Below are 21092 nucleotides of genomic sequence, written 5' to 3'. Positions count from 1 at the left end.
CAGTAACAGAATAGTTAATTTAAGCAAAATAATAATAATTTTGTTTAAATTGATTATTCAACAACATAAATGATGTCTTTTTCGTCAGCTGAATTTGAGGTCCCATCGTGTCGATTTGTTCTTAAATTTTTATAAGAATCATGTTTAATAGGAGGAATGAAAATAATTATTTTTAGTTTTATCTATCTCAAAATAACGGGTATAACTTTTCTTTTTTGTAAAAACAATTGTCACCAAAATTAAAACAATTGTTTAATATTCCACAAGTATACTTATTTCTGTGGCAGTTGGACTGTAACTAATTTCTTTTACTACTTTTTGTGATGAGATAACATTAAATAATTTACCGTTATCTACAAAGCATTGGTTAGCACCCACTGCGATTGCAATGCAATCGCGGTGTGTGCTGGCGGATTAACGTTACAGTATGGAGTTAGATTGACTTCTGAAATAAATAAAAATTTTCTCGATTGCCAATAAAATTTTGTCATTAAGTGGTATTGATCCTTATTATTAGGAAAACTTATTATGAATATAAAAAGTTATGAGTATATCAAGTACTTTCACACTAAAATTTNAAAAAAAAAAAAAAAAAACACACCTCTATGCATCCTGGGTAATGCGTCCAAAAAAATTGTCACGTGCGTGCTTCTGTATGTTGTATATAATAATCTAAAAACACAAAAATAAATGTTGTTGTTTGTTGTTGTTGTGGAGTTATCAGTTATTTCAAATGAATGTTAGCATTATTTTTTGGTTTGAAAATAAAATAAAATTTAAAAATTGAATTTTTTTTCTTCTATAAACAATTTTCCTTTATTTAAATACATTTTAAACTCTACTTACTTCTTGACTTCTTTTTTTGTCAATAGATGGCGATGTGCGTTTAAATTTTAATAAAAATATAATTGCGTTTAATGAGGAAATTTAGTATTTTTCAGTAATTTCATTTTCTCAGCTACAGATGGCGGTAGGTGTATTTTTAAAGTCAAAATACCCATCGCCATCTATCGATAATGAAATGAGTTAAATTTTTGTTACGTATTATGACATCTTTAAAGTACTTTTAATAAAATACTGTTATTACAATTTTTGCACAAATTATACTAATAATACACGTTATACTTGTTATAAACATTAAATGAGTAAAAATAATAATAAAAATTGAGGAAATCGTTTCTGTTTATAAAGTTTATTATTATTTTTATTTTTAAATAAACATCTCCTCCGACATTAGAATGAGCTCGCTCTTCTCGCCAGTAGCGATCCTGGCGGGGCTTGGAGGAACTAGCAGCACGGTTCTGATTATGGCTGTTGGTGGACGTGTTACGTGGAATTTAAACCGAGAAAGAAGTAAAAAAAATTAGAGTAAGGTAAGAATTTTTGCGTTTTTTCGTCGATTTATACGAACGTAAATCTATTACGAGCGGTTAAAATCAATTAATATAAATTATACCACTGTATTTTTAATTAATAGTCATTACCGGTGCTCGGGTTATCGACACATTTCTCTAAGAAACGAATCAGGCCAGCCTCTCACTCTTCCGACCATATTTGTCTACATCACTGTTAAAGATTACATTCCGGATGGTCTGTCAGGTATGTTTGATTAAGTATATGTTTACATGATGACAAAATTCCATAAAATTCGGCATTGGAATCTTTTCTAACTATAATAGATATTTTACATTGGATATAGTTTTGTGACCTGAATTAGTCTGAAATATCTTTTTTACATTGGATCAATGGTAGATTTGTGTGAGAATTATATAAATTAATAGTTATTAATGCATGTACTACTAAAAATGTGTAAAAAAGTTTAAAATGTTGTTATATACGCTGCTATTATTATATTTACTGTAAAAGAATTTTACAGTAAATAAACAAGATAAATGTCTTAAATCTATTAGATCGATGAAATTTGATAGTCGGTGGTATTCAATCTAATCGACTACGGGCGAGCAGTTTGCTCGTCTTGAGTCAGCTTTTCTCATAGCCACCCACAAGTACCATTCGACTACAAAATTTATAATGCTCAAACTTTTGAAAATATTTAGGTAGTTTGCTTAAAAGACAGCATTTTGATAGACACGGTCACGTACGATCGGAATAAGATCTTAATGGCAAAAATTGCAAGTCACTATTACTCTGAATATCAAATACATTAAGAAATTTTATTTGGGTACTTTATAATTTTGAAGGAATCAAAAATATATTACCAAGTAAAATTTAGTAAACTGCATATNATTGTTCAATATTCCACAAGTATACTTATTTCTGTAGCAGTTGGACTGTAACTAATTTCTTTTACTACTTTTTGTGATGAGATAACATTAAATAATTTACCGTTATCTACAAAGCATTGGTTAGCACCCACTGCGATTGCAATGCAATCGCGGTGTGTGCTGGCGGATTAACGTTACAGTATGGAGTTAGATTGACTTCTGAAATAAATAAAAATTTTCTCGATTGCCAATAAAATTTTGTCATTAAGTGGTATTGATCCTTATTATTAGGAAAACTTATTATGAATATAAAAAGTTATGAGTATATCAAGTACTTTCACACTAAAATTTAAAAAAATTCAAAATGTGAAGTTAATTAATTTGGCTTGTGAATGGCTCAATTATCCCATTGCTATTTAAAGATTTGTCGACTCAGGTTACTATTGCACTAATTAGTAGAAAAATTTGGATTATTTAATTAAAAGATTAAACGAATCAGACTGTAAATGGAATCTCTCTCCGATCTGTTATCTTGTATTTAAAGATTATGGATGACTCATAATTATTCTAAATTAAAATTGATTCCCGGAAAGTTTGAAGTCCCGATACATACCATTGTCATTCTTTAACACAAAATTCTAGATGGAAGTAGAGTAAAGGAGAAAAGAGCACAGTTTGGATATGTAGTTAGATAATAAGTACCGTTGGTCAAGGACCGAGGTGGCAAAGATTGCAACCCAATTCAGATTGCAGTCAAATCCAAACAGATGCCGTCAAGAGTATTCGAAAGGAACTGCTAGTTTCACAAATAGTTCTATTTACAATTTTGAATTTTAATTTTTAAATATCTGACATAAACAAAACACACAAAATATGGCAACAGCAAAGAAACACAAATAAAAAGAGAGAGAGCAATTACTTAAGCAGTTTTTTTACATATGTGCTTACATCACTATCTTGCTCTGTTATTATTGTAAAAATATTCTAAAATTACACTTCAAATTTGAATGTCATTTCCTGTTTTATAAATATAAATGATATTTATGTGTGACATTTAAAAACTTTGAAAAATAGTTTAAATTCTGGTTAAATTTATCAGAATTCTTGCACTCGCAATGCCATTTCAAGTACTTACTTATTATTTTTTAAACAAAAATTTTAAAAATTATTAGAAATTTATTTCTATTAGTAGTAGTAATTTATCTGCACGTTTCTATTTTAAAATAATAATTGCAATTTTTTGGTTCATAGGTTATCGACACATTTCTCTAAGAAACGAATCAGGCCAGCCTCTCACTCTTCCGACCATATTTGTCTACATCACTGTTAAAGATTACATTCCGGATGGTCTGTCAGGTATGTTTGATTAAGTATATGTTTACATGATGACAAAATTCCATAAAATTCGGCATTGGAATCTTTTCTAACTATAATAGATATTTTACATTGGATATAGTTTTGTGACCTGAATTAGTCTGAAATATCTTTTTTACATTGGATCAATGGTAGATTTGTGTGAGAATTATATAAATTAATAGTTATTAATGCATGTACTACTAAAAATGTGTAAAAAAGTTTAAAATGTTGTTATATACGCTGCTATTATTATATTTACTGTAAAAGAATTTTACAGTAAATAAACAAGATAAATGTCTTAAATCTATTAGATCGATGAAATTTGATAGTCGGTGGTATTCAATCTAATCGACTACGGGCGAGCAGTTTGCTCGTCTTGAGTCAGCTTTTCTCATAGCCACCCACAAGTACCATTCGACTACAAAATTTATAATGCTCAAACTTTTGAAAATATTTAGGTAGTTTGCTTAAAAGACAGCATTTTGATAGACACGGTCACGTACGATCGGAATAAGATCTTAATGGCAAAAATTGCAAGTCACTATTACTCTGAATATCAAATACATTAAGAAATTTTATTTGGGTACTTTATAATTTTGAAGGAATCAAAAATATATTACCAAGTAAAATTTAGTAAACTGCATATAATTATTATATTATAACTTTTTTTTTCAAACTTAGCTCTAAAATTTAGATACTTTAAGTTGTTTATCCTCAAAATTCAAATCAAATGATCGAGCATATTTCTTATTTGTAGATTAACAATTTAGTTTGTAGTTTGATAAATTCTTTAAAATCATAAATATATCTCATACAATTTATATTAATAAACTTTTTAAGCATTTTCACTATTTTGTCAAACAATGCACTTTTGCACTTAAATCTCTCTTATTTTAACTTTGTAATGATGTTTAAGAGTATCAAATGAATTTTTGTAAATATAAACATCTTAAATATTTAGTTATATATTAAAGTCAAACTACAGCCCAATATAATCTGGCAATTGTTTGGCTTGAATTTTTTAATTTTAAATTCTATGGTATGGCCATTATTATTATTCTCCATAAAATAGGATTAATTATTAAATAGTTATAAATATTAATTGTAATTTCTTCTCTTAATTCTTTAATTGAGTAAACTGCTGCATAATATTTATTGCAAAAAATTTTCTAGAACTGGCGGATGCTTTGGCGAATCCCATTGCCTATCAGTCTATGGTGGAAAAGCACGCCTCGCAGTTGATGGCCTTGACCGACGATGATGATGAAGTAAGTCGTTTTTGTCATGCAAGATCTCACTTGAGATAATTTAATAACATTTTATGTTTTTATGTAAAAAAATTATTATTTTAAAAACAGAGTTCGGTTGACCCAAAGCCGCGAAAGTCCATTGCTTTTGATGCTGGAGGTTCCATCGACAAGAGTCGTGCCAGCATTAGCAGAGAGGAGCCGATCGACCTGGTCGGAACGGCGGGCAGGCACTCTTCCATGAATGGCGGCACCCAGAGACCAAGCGTGACCGGAAACTCTTCACCCGTGTCTCCTGCGCAAAAACCGTCTGATCTTCACGGCACCAGTAAGTTTGAATTTATTTATACTATATGTTTAAAGAATGTTTGCAAAAAATTTCTGCATTAGAAACCCAAATTTGTTTAACTTTGTTGTCTGTTTATTATTGTATTATTAATGAGGTGTTTTCATTTAAGGTACATTTCACATACAAGTAACCCCCGTATAACACGGGAGTTACGTTCCAGAAAATTGCCATGTTATGCGAATCCATGTTATACAAAACAAAGAACTAGTGCAAAAAGGAGGGTTAGGTTCCAAAAATTAAAAAACAAGTTGTTAAATCCTTATTTAAATCGGATTTATTATTCTTTTTTTTTCATAGGTAAAATACTTATTTATTATTTAAGTAAATATTTTACCAGAGGATTATTCATTTTACATGATGATCTCAGCATGAGCATCATCAACCGGTAACAGTTTGTGGGTGCATTCATTAATAGCGGTCGCTCTGCAACGGGAGTGCGCTGCTGTTTGTAGGCATTTAGGAATGATGGTGAAAGAAAGATGGCGGCGCCCGCACTATCGATAGTATCGTTTGGAGGAATCTATAATTCTAAAATGAGCTTTTAGAGGCAAAAGAAGGGTCCCAATTGTATAATTTAACCATTAAACGGATTATTTGTTGAAAGAGCATTCAAAGTAGCCACAAAAACAATTAGAATGCTCATGTCGAGTTACACGGAGGTATAAAAGAACGCACCATTTATTACATTTTATGTTTTACGAGGGTTTTACCCAATTCCCGAACCGTGTTAGAGTGAACCCGTGCTATAAAAACACCATGTTATATGGGGGATGTTCCCAATTCTTGAACCGTATTAGAGTGAATCCATGCTATAGAAGTGTCATGTTAAACGGGGGTTACCTGTACATTAAACCACCTATTAGTAATGTGAAATTTTTTGTATAGTTAAATTAATGAACAGAATGGCAGACGACATTTCATGCATTTTGTCAAACGTAACAAAACTTGTAGGATTAATAATTGCTGTCATTTGCTAGTAATTTTTCATTGTGAATTTTATATAAGTATGTATTTGCATAGATTACATTTATATCATAAATTATTGGTACTTTCAATTGTTGTCGGGCTGAAGTTCACATGTTAAAATTTTATTCTGTCAACTCTATTCTCGTCAAAATTGGCTTGTTGGTAATGAGCGAAACTCGGGCCTACATGGCACTTCTTAATAAATGAAATGCACTTGGTGATGAAATGAAAGTATAACTTGCAAAAGTAGAAGAAATTTGGCAACATCTTAAATGACCAGCCTTGCTTGTTGCACAGTGTGTGACTTTTGCTAATACTCAAAAGTTCTGCTTTCATTTAATTAATTTGTAGGTTTGGATAATTTTCAATTTAGTTATCCTATTAAACCATTTATAAGTTAAAAGATATTGTGAAATTGTTTCCTCTTCCTTTATAGAAGTTATTACGTTGTCGGACAGCAGACAAATACTTTAAACATATATATTTTAAACAATTACATATTAAGTTTAGTTTTCCTGTCCTAATATTGTTTAATACAATTTTTAGTCTACTAATGGATTATTATTATTCTGGACTTAATATAATTCAGTAATGAAGACAAATAAATTAACTTGCAGAAACTACTTTATCTTCTAATGTGCATTTCGAGTCTTCCATAATTTTTCTTTGACTGGAATTTACATAAAAGTATGCCAAGGCCTGTCATCCATACCAATGTGCTTATTAAATCTACTTTCATTACTGACACTTCACCAAACCAAAACAATAAAATTTTTAAAACTTTAACTAAAAACCACACACCTGAAGACATTACAATCAGGTTTTTACCCCAATGTAAAACCATGAAAGCATATAAATACTTTAATTTAGACAATCATTATTACATAATTTCCCAAATCCAAAACATACCTTCCTTGTTTCTAACCTGTTTTCTAACTAAAATGCACATCTACACAAATGTCTGACCTGTATTTTGGGTTGGTGTATTTTTAACACCTCATTTTCACTCATTCTTATCTTCACTTACTTTTTAAATTTAAATATGCTTAAATAACTTTCTTTTATGCAGATTTTCTTTCCTAAGTAATGTCCTCAAAGTATTCAAAGCTGTCTCGCACCCATTTCTATTACAAAGCTTGCAAACTGTTGACATTTTCTGATTTTTTTACAATTGCTCTAATATGTTCTGAAATCCATTCTTTTAATACTCTCTCAGTCTTCCTGTATATGATTTTGGCTACTTATGACTACAATTAAAGGAGGACACTACTCTTGTATTTGTTAAGTCTTGATGTTCTAACCAAGGACTCGATAAGTATCGAACACTCTTATTCTTAAATGTCTGAACTAATTCTATTATAAATTCTCTTATTACTTTATTTAGTTTTTATTTTTTTGAAAATATTAAGTACGTATGGAAAAGGTATATACTTGGAAAGACCNAGGTCGACTAACGGTCAGTTCTAGTATTAAATTTGATCAAACAGGGCAGAGGATACTCTACACGTTTGCAATTTTAGTTCATTTCTCTGATTTATTTACAGAAAACGATGATAATTTAAGCATTCCAGGTTTTGCTTAATGTAATTTTGGTGCTCACACGCGAACAAGAAAGGTCGGAGCAGGATACAGATCTCAGACATCTGTATAGTTTGAAATTTATTTAATGTGCCACGTCTGTTGATAAAAGAACAATTGTTTCATCTATGTATATATATATAAATATAAACTATATATACTTAAGTGTATTTTGTCTCAAAACAACAGCTTTTCTTTAAAAAACATAAAAAAAATGATTGGATGGATATATAAAGTATACATTTATTGGTCATTTATTTTGCATATAATGAATCTATATATATATATATAAAAGAAAATGTATATTTTGTTGGTGTGCTCATCATCAGGGAATGATATTTTTCTTTATTTTCGATTGAATTTTTTGTAATTCCTACTTTACAAGAAGCATGCGTAAATCATTTACCGGAATAATTCCAAAAAAATTGCCACGAGAGTCGAGACACCGGATGCGGAAAACGGTGCGGTTTCTTCTCTTTTTAATGTCGTATCGTCTGAGAAAGTTAAAAACGATTGCATCTCTCGGCGACTATACTCATAATAACCGGTGTAAATAAACATAGAAATATTCTTTCTCACAACATATATATATATATATATATAAGTATATATGTAATACATTCCAAAAAATTTCCCCAAAAAATACATTTTGTGTTTCTGATTTTCCCCTCCCTCTGTAAAGGTGGCCAGAAGACAAAGTCACACTTTCCGGCAAAGAAAAAAGCATCATAGTTTACTAAAAAAAATAAACAAAAAATGTACAGTCAATTATGTGTTTGTACATAATTACGTGCTAATTACATTTATTAAAATGTAATAAAAAATTTAAATATTGGGCTGTGTAACCTGTAAAATCATTCAAAAAATTAGTTTTATGCCATAGAAAAGCATTAATTAGAACATAAAGCTCTAAAAGTCCATGATACAAGAAGGTAATTGGGGAATGTTTTTTTAGATTTTGTATATTTTAAAATCAACCCCAATGATTTTTTGAATTTTTTTTATATTATTATTATTTTACTGGAAAGTACTCAGGTGTTTAACAAAGTTATAGAGGCAAGTAAACTGTTATAATTGCACTATGGCTACACTGCCAAACTGTGATGTGTGTTGTTAATTGTTTTAAAAAGAATATATTTTGACCTTATCTTTCCTTCTTTTTTATATAAATGTTCTTGAAAAATCAGTGGCATTGTTGTTTTTTGTCCGCAGACAATCCATGTACAGAGAAAGGAGCCTGAATGTAAAAAAAAAAAAAAAAAAAAACACACCTCTATGCATCCTGGGTAATGCGTCCAAAAAAATTGTCACGTGCGTGCTTCTGTATGTTGTATATAATAATCTAAAAACACAAAAATAAATGTTGTTGTTTGTTGTTGTTGTGGAGTTATCAGTTATTTCAAATGAATGTTAGCATTATTTTTTGGTTTGAAAATAAAATAAAATTTAAAAATTGAATTTTTTTTCTTCTATAAACAATTTTCCTTTATTTAAATACATTTTAAACTCTACTTACTTCTTGACTTCTTTTTTTGTCAATAGATGGCGATGTGCGTTTAAATTTTAATAAAAATATAATTGCGTTTAATGAGGAAATTTAGTATTTTTCAGTAATTTCATTTTCTCAGCTACAGATGGCGGTAGGTGTATTTTTAAAGTCAAAATACCCATCGCCATCTATCGATAATGAAATGAGTTAAATTTTTGTTACGTATATAATTATAATTATCAAACAGTATGTTGGTGCGTTGTTTTAAATTCTTACCAGTAGATGGCGATAGAAATAATTGTTAATATAAATATAATTAAAACGTGAATTACGAAAGTTAGTTTTACATTTTCATTTAAACATAAGTATATATCACCACTTTTTTTAAAATTAAGTACCAAATAAATTCAAGTTTATCGAAATTATACTGAATTAATTTATAAATTCAGATGTAAAATATTCATAATTATAAACCACAATAACATGTAAACATTTCTTAAATTTTTTAAATCAACCAAATTAAAAAGTTATATTAAAACTTCAGTTTTTAATTAATTAAAATGAAAAGATAATATAAAGTCAAATCCAAATTTCTTTGGTTTAATTATAAAAATAAATGAGGTCATATCGTAATTTAAATTTTTAAACCAGACGATAAAAATTATTGTAAAATATATTTAAAAATTTACAAAACGTAGAAATTAATTTGTAAAAATAAATAATTTGAATTAATTAAACTAAAAATTGAATAAAAAAAGATGTTAAAATCAAATAAATAATTGAATTCGTTAAATTGCAATCAACGTCATCTGCAAAAAACAAAATTAAACTTGTACTAAATAGAAAATAAATAAATCGAATTTATAAAACTTTAAAATATTGAATAAAAAAAAAATATTTCACGAATGGACATTTAAAAAAATAATAATAAAAATTGAGGAAATCGTTTCTGTTTATAAAGTTTATTATTATTTTTATTTTTAAATAAACATCTCCTCCGACATTAGAATGAGCTCGCTCTTCTCGCCAGTAGCGATCCTGGCGGGGCTTGGAGGAACTAGCAGCACGGTTCTGATTATGGCTGTTGGTGGACGTGTTACGTGGAATTTAAACCGAGAAAGAAGTAAAAAAAATTAGAGTAAGGTAAGAATTTTTGCGTTTTTTCGTCGATTTATACGAACGTAAATCTATTACGAGCGGTTAAAATCAATTAATATAAATTATACCACTGTATTTTTAATTAATAGTCATTACCGGTGCTCGATCGATATAAATATTTAATTATATAAGATTTTAATAAAAATATGAAAATTTATAAGGTTTTTTAAGTTTAAAAAATGTGTAAATATCTTAAATTCGTCGATATAAAGAGTTAAATCGTAAAGAACAGCAAGATGAGATCCGAGACGATGATGATGATGATGCTGCCTAACGACGGATCTTTTGATATTTTATGAATTTGACGAGATAATTGCGATTAAATATGAATAAATAATGATTGAAGATGCATAAAAAGAGTTAACGACACGAATTGATTAAAAAAAATCTATTTTTTCTACTTATTTTCGGCGAAGAGTCGATAGAATGCATTATATTAAATGATTATCTGGATGGGTATGAAGATGATAACGTGTTTTTATCTTTTATATTTCGATCTTGAAAATGTCGATCGATTTTCTGACATGGAGATTACTAATCTGCTAAATTTGAACGTTATTTACTTTATTCCATTTAGGCTATGTTTGATATATCGAATTTTTCCGATATTTTTTTTCATCCTCCTTCATTCGATTGAATTGTGATGAACGGGATAAATGTAGTAGAGTTAATGCTTCCCGCATCGTAAATTAATACAAATATCTAATTATAAATTGCTTAAATGGAGTCTAATGTATATTTTTATCGAGTTTATTTCGATTTTTATCGGATTTATTCTTAAAATGTGAATATAAATCGCCATTTTGTTCTCATTTGTGTAATTTACTCCATCGTCCGAGTACGTTGCGGCTTCGATGGGGTTGGTGTATTTATACAAATATACGACGATAAATAGCTTATGTGACGTTTAGTTTATACATTTTTTATTCGTTTCAGTCGTAAAATATGGACGAATGTCGCCATTTTGTGTCAAATTTATACAATTTCGTCTCATTTGCTACATCATCCGAACGTGTTGCGACTTCCAGAGGATCATCAATTTATATAAATATCTGATGACGAATGGCATAAATCGTGCTTAATGTAGGTTCTTAACAGAATTTATTTCGTTTTTTTTATCCGTATTAACCTTAAAATATGGATATACGGCGCCATTTATTTCCTCTTACGCCGTCGTACGAATGGTTAATTTCTAAGAATTTCAATGCAGTTTCTCAGTTTAGAAATACGTAAATTAAATTTTGATTTGATTGTTTGATTCCGAAAGCGGTTTTTTAAATTAAATTATTAAGTTTTTTTTGTATACAATTCGTTTCTTATCGAAAAAGTAGAGAGACCAACTTATCCACTTCGTAACGCTGTGATTATTGTAGAATTTAATCCTTCGACGTCGGCAAATCTAGATTAATTCACTAAAACAGCATTTTATTTTTAAATTTAAGCTGTAAGACGAAGGGGAAAGAGAAATATCTATTCTTCCGGTAGCAGAATTCATTTTTGTATACAACAATTTCTATGTTCTTTCCTTTGAAAGTGAAGTTGAATCTGTCAGAAACGGGAACAACGATGTCATTTTTCATAGCAGAAATGGATCCATGCGTAACCGCTTTGCAAAGAGGATCGGATCACTTTGTAAACTCTTCCTTTTTTTTTCAAACAGGTTATCCTTTGATCAAACCAATTTTAAAATAAATCCATTGATTATATTACTTTAAATACAACCCTTTATATTATGATGAAATCCATAAATAAGTGTGTGAATTTTACTAGTGAATGAGTGAAGTGTTGTAAAAGTGCTTAAATTCGCTCGAATGTAAGGATTTTTTAATAAAATAAATATCAATAATTTAATTTTTTACAATACAAATGAAGTTCTTACTTTAATGTTTTTAAGACTTTCATTTTGTTAAAAATGAAAAATTTCTGAATTTTATATGAGTGAAAAATGTTTTGTGCTGTAAAATATTCTGTATTTACCGTGCATAAAGAACACATTTTTATGATAAATATGTGGAAAGATGCTCTAACTCCACAAGAAAAGGTATACGTACATTCTAATAAAAACCTTTCTTGCAAAAAATCAATAAAAATAGAAATAAATTAGCAAATAATTCTTTGATTTGCTTCTAAGAAGACACCGAATTTGTTATTTGTTTTTGGAAACATAATTTACAAAAAAAAAAAAACTTTTTAATGCGGTTTATTACGAACGAAAAGCTCATTTAATAACCCATATTTTGTGTATTTTATTTGTATTTTTGGATCTCGTTCAATGCCACTCTCGTGTATTTTTTCGAAAGGGGAACAGAGCCATTAATTAATTTCCGATATTTATCCTTTATTTTAAATTTTAAAATTAAAGAAAACTAAATTTTGCTTATTTAAAAGTCATCCTTTCGTTTCGAGACATTTCTCTAAAATTAACGGTTCCCTTCAAAAAAGAAACAAACTCGGATTCCTCCGATGTTATACGTATTTAGGTTAGGCGAGTTATCTGGCATTGACCCAAAAAGAAATGAAAGGAAATATTAACTTTATCCATAAATCTCGGTTCCTAATTTTTCCAAAAAATTACTTATTTTGCCAACAGTTTCTTTAAAAAATCGACTCCTCAAACAGAATAGACTTTACGCCTCTTCCCGTTGTGAACCGGTGTTGCATTATTCACGCATTTTCGGATATTTTTATTTAATTTTCGGAATTCCAAACATTTTTATCAGAAACTTCGATTTCTAATTTCCAAAAAAAAAATCCAACAAATCGAACAGGCTACGATCTACGCCGTTCTTACTCCAGACACGTTTTACGCACTTCTACTCGCACGTTTCGGATTTTTTTTATTTTAATGCGAATTTTTTAGAATTTCGAAAGGATATTTCGACTTTTTAGAACGTCTGTTAACAATTTTAACGTCATCCGATTTTCCAGAAAGTTCGGAACATTTTTTTTTTAATTCCAGTTTATAGAATTCCAAAAATTCAGGCAAAAAGTCTGGATCTTCAATATTTTTCCAAAATAAACTTAATTTTATTAAAATATTCTTATATTATAGAATAACCCCGAAAAATACAAAATTTTGATTCGATTTTCTGTATTCGTTTAGTTTTTCTCGATGTTTTTGGAATTTAATTTTCGCTTAAACGTCATTTTCTTCGATCTTCGGTATCCGGATAATCGATTGTAATGATTGTGACTTTTGACAATGATTTAACAAGAGCAAAAAAGAAGAAAAAAATTTTAAATGATCAATTGCTTGGTAGATAAAAGTCTTTTTTAAAAGTTTTTTAAAGATTAAAATCGATTTTTTGTATTTTCTTCCGATCGTGTAACCCGGATTAATTCGTTAATTTGAACGAAATTCGTCGGCTCGACGAGATGTTTTAGAATTCTGAAGCGTGTACTGTATATTTTTTAAAGAAAAATCAAAAGAAAATAAAGTGTTTAAAAAATACCGAATAGTTGATTTTCTAAGGAATTCTTTAGAAAACATCTTAAATTTTAGGAGAGAAGCTTCGGTTTTGCCGAAAAAAATTTGAAGAAAATCAACCGAATTTTCGGCCAAGTTTTTTAAGTTGTTGAAAAATAAATTGAAATTTTCCAGCCAATTCGAAGAAAATTGTCGACAATTCAAAAGACGAAATTTTCGTTGAGAAATTGAATGACAAAATTCAGAAATTTTCGTGATTTTAAGCTACAAAAAGTTGAAGATTAAATTTTAATAATTTAAAATTAAGAAATAAAAATCGTTGAAAAACTGATAATCTTGTTTTAATTTTTTTTAGTAAGAAAAATAAAATGTTGAATATTCGGAAAATTGTCGAAAAATTTCTTTTAAAAGATCTGATAGAATATCGAGTTTTGATGTAAAAGAAAAGCTTAAAAAAATTGGAAAATTTGTTGGAAATTTTGATAAAATGGCCGAAAATCTTTAAAAAGTTTTAAGATGTGCGAAAAAAAAATAATTGAAAATTGAAAGAAATTGTAAAATGTGAAGAAGTGTTGGAAAATGTAGAGAAAATATTGAAAAACAACCGAAAAAATTGTTTAAAAAACAGCAGTGTTGAAAATCCGAAGAAAGTGTCGAAGAATACCAAACGACCGATAATTTAATTGTTTCGTCGTTTGTTATGACGAAATTAAAAGAAAATCCAGTTTAGAAATTCCTCATTTGCGTGAATTTCGGTGTCCAAAATATAACTTTTACAATCGAAATGAATACAAAGAAAAGAAATCAATAAAGTACGTCTTCCTTCGAAAATAAAGCCAAGGAATGCATTTGTATTTTTTTTTTCAAAACATGCAATTTTTCGAGTTTGTCGCGGAGGAAAAATACACAAAAAAAGTAAAAATAGTAATTATAAATTGATTAGTTTTGAGAGACGAGTTGTAACTAATCGATAATTTGCTCCTTAATTATGTTTGAAGAGGTAATTAAATCTTATATAATTCGTTAGCAATCCGTAGCTCGCGGGCCACGGGTTGATATTTATAAATACTTAAAAATAGAAAAAGCAATAATCAACCTTTACTTCGCACCCCCACTGATCGAGAAATTATTTATAAGTGATACCGTTTAAAAATAATTGCTTAGTTAATTTTAATTTCCGTTTTCGTCAACCGGTAACCGGCCAGCGCGAGGATGGTACTGTACAAGTTATCGCTACTTATCAAATTTTAACCTAGTTTTGAGGAATTAAAATATTTTTTTAAATAAATTTTTTAATTTTGTTCTTCCTCGGACCGTAACCCACGAACTATCGGTCGAGAAGCGAATGTATAGATAAATCGAAGAGCTACTTACCATCCTTTAGCTTGCGGTCTACCGGTTGAGGAATTAATGTGATTTTTAGAATAAAGTGGATCGCGTATAACAAAATCTGTTTTTTTTTTTTTTTTTTTTTAATAAATATTTGTGTGTTTTAATACTTGTTTAGATAATTTAAAATAAAAATGTGAGTAGATTTCTTAGTTATTATTTTTTTTTTATTTTTTTGAACAGCTTATTCATCAAAATTAAAGCTTGGTAATCCTATCTGCTAATGGAATTAAAAGAAACTTTATGGGTTTCTTTCTTACATATATTGTTTACAGCTTACTTAAAAAGATTATGCATAAGATGGAGTCCAATTAGATGAGAAGGGGGCAAGATGACCAAGGCTTTCGACTTTAACTGGCGTGTGCAAATACCTGAATTATTACTGAATGGATGCAACTTCGATCTGTGGGAAGAGGTGAGGAGATTTCCTTTCTTCTTTCTCTGAAAAAACGCATTTAAATTTTTTACAAGATTGTAATTCTTTGACGTTTGTACAGCTTTTATTGTCGCAGCTGCGGTCGTTTCTGTTTTATTGATACGTTCCGTCGCTCGCTTCGCACAAAATCTATTTTTTTCACGATGTTCTATGATAAAATTTTGAATTTTCTTCTTGTAATTATCATAAAATTTCTTTTTTTTAACTTTTTTTTGTTTAAACATCTCTAAATTAAAAAAAACTCCCAGCAACGAGTTGCGTAACTTTCCCCGCAGAAGAGTTAAAATTATGCCTGGCGCCATCTGAGATTTTATATTAAAACTTTTTGTATTATTAATTATTATAAAGTGGCAAAATGCTTAATTTCGAGGGTAGAGACGAGTTTTATTTAAAAATAATTGTAAATGCTAATAACCAGCAAAATCTGACTTCGCTCGAGATATGACACGTGACTCCCTCTATCTCTCTACTCCCTCGACCTTTAACCACCAAAATTTAATATCGTCGATCCCCCTAATACATAAGTTTCCCTGCCAAATTTCGGAAATTTTCGACCAAAGGAACGGGAGTTATTAAGCTTGAAAGTGGGTAAACAAAATCGTGTCCCACACACCCATACATGTATACTGTACATACAGAAAAAAATCCCCAATTTTTTGCATTTCTCAACGTTTTGAGGTTTTCCGAATAACAAAATGTAATATCTTGAAGGGACATTTTTTGATCCATCGCCATACATTCCCCCGTTGCATATATAACATCTGGGAGAGTAAAAATTAATAAATATTTTAGACGTGCACGTTCGTGTTTTCTTCGTGAAAAACCCGAATAAAGAAGCTAACAAAATTAAAATATATGAGTTTTTTTTGTAAATTTATAAATCGTTTTATTTTATAGGAAAAAGAACAACTTGTTTACGAACAGAATGCATTTGTTAGAGTTGACGAATTCGGCTTTTTTATTTACTGGAAGAGCGAAGGAAAAGTAAGTGTCACGCTTTATATCAAATTAATGTTTAGAGTTGTTTAGAAAGTCGGATTAATTATTTAAGGGCATTTAAACTACCATAAACTACCTTCCAGCATTGTCGTTATTTTAGTTTCTGTAAGATTCTACGAACAACGGTCGGAGAAAATATTGAATTTCTGAACGATTTTATTGATAGACAGATGGAATTTAATAATTATTTAACGAGAAAAAACTTAAAATATGTTTAAAATATTCTGAAAATCTGGTTTTATAGAAAAACTTCACTCTTACAGAGTTACATTATTTATGAAAAATCCAATTTTAATCCTCGGAAAGTAAAAATAGGGATGATTTCAAGAAAATATCTGTTAAATTGTGTGCATTTTTAACAGAATTGGATAAATGTTTTAAATTTATTTTATTTATTTTAATACGTTTTATTATGTTAAAAAAGTAATGATATCTTCTTTAGTTTCTTGAATATTCTTGGTTTATTCTATGAAAAGCGGCATCTGTCACGCGATGTTTTGATGTTAAAAACGTAATTTCTAGGTTAAAAAGATGGAAAAAACACGCTATTTAAGGTTATTAAATGAAGAAACACACGTTAAATAACTGTTCTAAATTACTATTACTTCTACTCCGCTCTCTCCTCCCAAATGCGCTTCAAGAAATTCATTTTGTTTTTAGATTGAAACTGGACACCGATACAACTTTTCTTCTTTCTGAATGGAACAAATGTTCTCTCGAATTGATAAATATTCATATTTTAAAACGGAGAAAAGATATTTTGCTGAAGATGTAATTTGGTTGACGGTCTGATAAGCCAGGAGAAGAAACACGGAGCCGAAAGACAGCCATTGACGACACGATCCTTCTCCTCGCTTCCGCTTTATTAAGCGTAAATGGACGAATTCGTAACTTTAATGTAAATTAAATTCAAAAAGATGCGACGATTTTTTGAATTTCGTGGTCAGTCGAGGGTGGGAAGTAATAATGATAGATATTTCGCAAAATGATGTTTTACAATTATGGCACACACGTACAGTACACTCTCCCGTAACACGCTGGCATTCTTAAGATTAAGGATATGAGCTCGTTATGAAAAATGCTGTTAAATTGGAGTCGATTTTTTATTTCAAGCCAAATTTTTCGGTCGTTTAGACGATGATCTCGATTTTCAGAATACCGAAAAAAGGCGAGGTCGCTCGGCCGTACGGTTGGCTATCATTTAGGTCGCGATATATTGGTTTGGTCGGAAATATTATTCCGAAACAAATTTCCTGTAATAAATTTAAATATATTCATTTTAATAATAAGATTTATCGTAAAATCTCTACACATGACGGCAAATTACTTCTTCCCCAATGCTTTTACGTCGATTAAAATATATGTTGAATTTATGAGATAAATATATTAATAGAATAAAATATACGGTAATAATAATAAAAAATATATATTTTTTAATAAAATTTACTTATATGCCACGAATTATTATTATTATTTATTCTACGCTAACCCAGTTTCTATTTTTGATGATAACGCATAAAAAAGTTTCAAATCGATAGCTGGCAACACTTTCGCGAAGATTTAAAAAATTATTTAGAAACGAGCTAGATATTAAAATATCATTACTATTTAATATCTTTTATAAATAAAACATAAATTAGAAGAAACATATAAATATTTATTATCGTTTTTAGCCTTTTTTTGTATGTAGATAGATTTTTTTATTGTACTGTATCTTAAAAAAATTTATCTCCGCAAGGCGCCACCAATTGGGGAAAAAACGAATTAAGTTAACAGACAGACGACAAAATGCCGTCTGCTTATCGATATTTCTTTTTTTCCCCAATGTTTAATCTTTGATTTATTTGTTATGTTGTATAAATGAAACGAAACGATTAAATTGATACTATTTTTACCTTTAGGACGGCCAGTCGTTGGAATTAACGCAAGTGAACGATATCAGGCAAGGCGGAATACCAAAGGTGAAAGAGATTTTAATTATTAATTTATTAACATTTATTGATTATTTTAAATATAGTCGGTTAAATCAATAAAGAATGTCTCTTTCCATGGCAATAAATTGCCAGAGGATATCTTTTCTCGTGTGACATTGGTCTGTCCGTCTTTTCTTTACTTGACAAAGTGTTTCTCCAATATATTGGATATAGGAAAAAACATAAAAATCATCATTACTCCTTCTTCGCTCGTACACACGACAAACTCTTACTTAAATTTACATACGTTGCAGCTGGATAACTCCATTTTTATACGTTAATAAGTGCAATTATCCAGTTATATGTTGCGTATATATATAAGTTTATTGATTTTATATAATGTCGGGTGACCGAATAAATAATGTCTCGTTGAAATGTGAATAAAAATGCTTGTATTTTTTGTTTAAAGTTTTATTTATTAAAATATTCGCCTTTACATTCAATTATAGTTTCTGAATGTAAATATTTTGATGAATAAAATTATTTTAAACAAAAAGCTCAAGCGTTTTTAGTCATATTTCAAAAACGACATTATTTATTTAGTTACCTGATATATACGAATGCATTTTAGATAAAATTGCTTTATATTTTATATACGACAAATTCTTATCTAAATTTACACATTTTACAAGTTGTTATAATTGGATAACTAAGTTTATATATGTAAAGTGTAGCTCAAAAGTTAATAATTGTAAATACTAAACTGATGACGACAGAAAGCACACTCGGCAGAGAGAAAAATATTCACCACTTTATGACATTCTGTGTTCCGTACTCGAAGATGGGCTATAAAATGGGTTGAAAACGTTTGCGAATATTTAAATAAATCATTTTTCGGGGTTTATAAAGTGGTTACGTATATTTGTTGGCTAAATTGATGTTACGCTATTACTGATACCTTGCAAAAATTGTTCAAACTGAGATCCCTCCTCGTTAAATATACAAATTACAACGCTTTGTTATGTTCTCGTAAATTGAATGGCTTGCGGACAGTGCGGTTATTTGACTTTTGGGCTATTTTGTATGTGTAAGTATATAGTTTGCCTGTATGGGTGTGTAAACGTACATAAAATTGGATAATTCCGAATATTTCTATAAATAAATGGACTTATCTAATTTTATTTATTTAGATAAGTCCTAACTATTAACCAGTGTAACAGAATAATTCCAGTTATTGAAATTATCAGTTGTGCTTTTTTATTATAATAATGCGATTTTGATAATCGTGTCTAAACAAATTATATTCATTATGTTTATACAATATTTTGTATGTTACATATTTTGATGATTGGATTAGGGTGCGGAATCGTGGAATTAGAAAACCCGGATGGCATTTGATTATTTCGTATATTTCCTTATTTGTGGAAATGTACTGATAAAATATTTTCTCCGTGTACTAAATTTATGGGATTAAATTAATTAATAAAAAAAAAAGGCGAAATATTCACACTCACATTCTATTACTGTCGCACCGCATTTCCCATTTTGTTAGCGGATATAAGACAATGTCATAAGCTCACTTTAATGAATTTTAATTTAAAAATAAAATTTATAAGTTTATATCTCTTTCAGTTACGTTTCAAATTTATCGCGTTACTTGTTTGTTGTTGATTTATATAATGGAAGACTTTGGCGTGAAGTATTAAATAATGTTTCACGCCAAGATCGATCCACATTAGTAAAGATCACACGCTAAGATCACATTAGCAGCATATTTTAGAAATATTGTTATGTTTGTTTGTAGCACGAAGACTGCACAGCTTTATTATTTTAGTATGTATCATATTAAATCTCAAGCGAAGAAAATAACCAAATGCTTGTTTATAAATTGTAATATAGTCTATCTTTTTCGATAAGAAAGACATATTTTATTGTACATTATAAAATTTCGGGCGTAAGATTTGTCTCTCTCGTATAAAAATGTGATAGAAGATTTAACTGCGCACAAAATTCTTATGGGTGAACATTTTAAGACTGTTTTTACGCTTGAAAATTTTATTAAATTTTCGTAATGGGGCCTAAACTCGACACGTTAACATTTCTTTTACATTACGAAATTAACTTATAAAAATTTGTAATTTTAATTAAGGAATCATATATGTCTAACTGGCGAATTACAACAGTTCATTCATAAATCACAGAGCCGTGACGTCTTATTTAGTGTACGCTGTAAGGAAGATTTAGAGGAAATGTCGTGTAATTTAAAATTGGGTTTTTCTGTATTGTTGAGGATATTTTTCGACGATAGCGTTCATAATGTAACATGTTTTTTGTATACGTTAGTTTTAATAGATGTTTTGTTTGGCGACGAATACGGCGATCATCTCGATAATGCTGCGAAGGTGAACAAAGTCTCGCTACAAAATGAAAGCTTATTAATGCAACTTTTTAAGCAGACACGACTGACACGGACTAAATATCTACGCAGATAAGAAGTTATATTTTTGAATTTGTAATTCCGTTGCGCACGAATTTTAATGTCACTCGTCGTTTATCAGAT

The 21092-nt window shown here is 29.2% G+C and overlaps 2 protein-coding genes across 5 annotated transcripts in view; both read left to right on the top strand.

Annotated features, from left to right (window-relative positions):
* LOC111641962 (1-phosphatidylinositol 4,5-bisphosphate phosphodiesterase classes I and II-like) overlaps positions 1 to 5391 on the top strand; it is a 42765-nt gene extending 37374 nt beyond the window's left edge. Inside the window, exons 22-24 of one of the 2 annotated variants that reach the window (XM_023388226.1) lie at positions 1495 to 1599; positions 4755 to 4849; positions 4940 to 5391. In XM_023388226.1, the coding sequence (XP_023243994.1) occupies positions 1495 to 1599; positions 4755 to 4849; positions 4940 to 5218 (479 nt within the window). In that variant the 3' untranslated portion in view covers positions 5219 to 5391. The remainder of the gene's footprint in view (positions 1 to 1494; positions 1600 to 4754; positions 4850 to 4939) is intronic. The other variant, XM_023388217.1, reaches the window with a different exon arrangement.
* Positions 1355 to 18986, top strand: LOC111641973 (1-phosphatidylinositol 4,5-bisphosphate phosphodiesterase-like). 3 transcript variants are annotated; one of them, XM_023388243.1, is made up of 4 exons: positions 1355 to 1373; positions 15368 to 15599; positions 16518 to 16604; positions 18521 to 18986. In XM_023388243.1, exons 2-4 carry the CDS (start codon positions 15516 to 15518, stop codon positions 18650 to 18652), a joined length of 303 nt encoding a protein of 100 aa, XP_023244011.1. In that variant the 5' UTR covers positions 1355 to 1373; positions 15368 to 15515; the 3' UTR covers positions 18653 to 18986. The 3 variants fall into 3 exon arrangements, with proteins under 3 accessions (XP_023244011.1, XP_023244004.1, XP_023244018.1); XM_023388236.1 differs by lacking the exon at positions 1355 to 1373 and adding an exon at positions 10244 to 10353; XM_023388250.1 differs by lacking the exon at positions 1355 to 1373 and adding an exon at positions 10275 to 10353 and having other exon boundaries at positions 15460 to 15599.
* Positions 18987 to 21092: the final 2106 nt, after the last annotated feature.

The sequence above is a fragment of the Centruroides sculpturatus genome, unplaced genomic scaffold, assembly GCF_000671375.1.
Source record: "Centruroides sculpturatus isolate CEXI.00-Female unplaced genomic scaffold, Cexi_2.0 scaffold130, whole genome shotgun sequence".
Classification (NCBI taxonomy): Eukaryota; Metazoa; Arthropoda; class Arachnida; order Scorpiones; family Buthidae; genus Centruroides; species Centruroides sculpturatus.
This window is presented reverse-complemented; position numbering and strand designations above follow the sequence as displayed.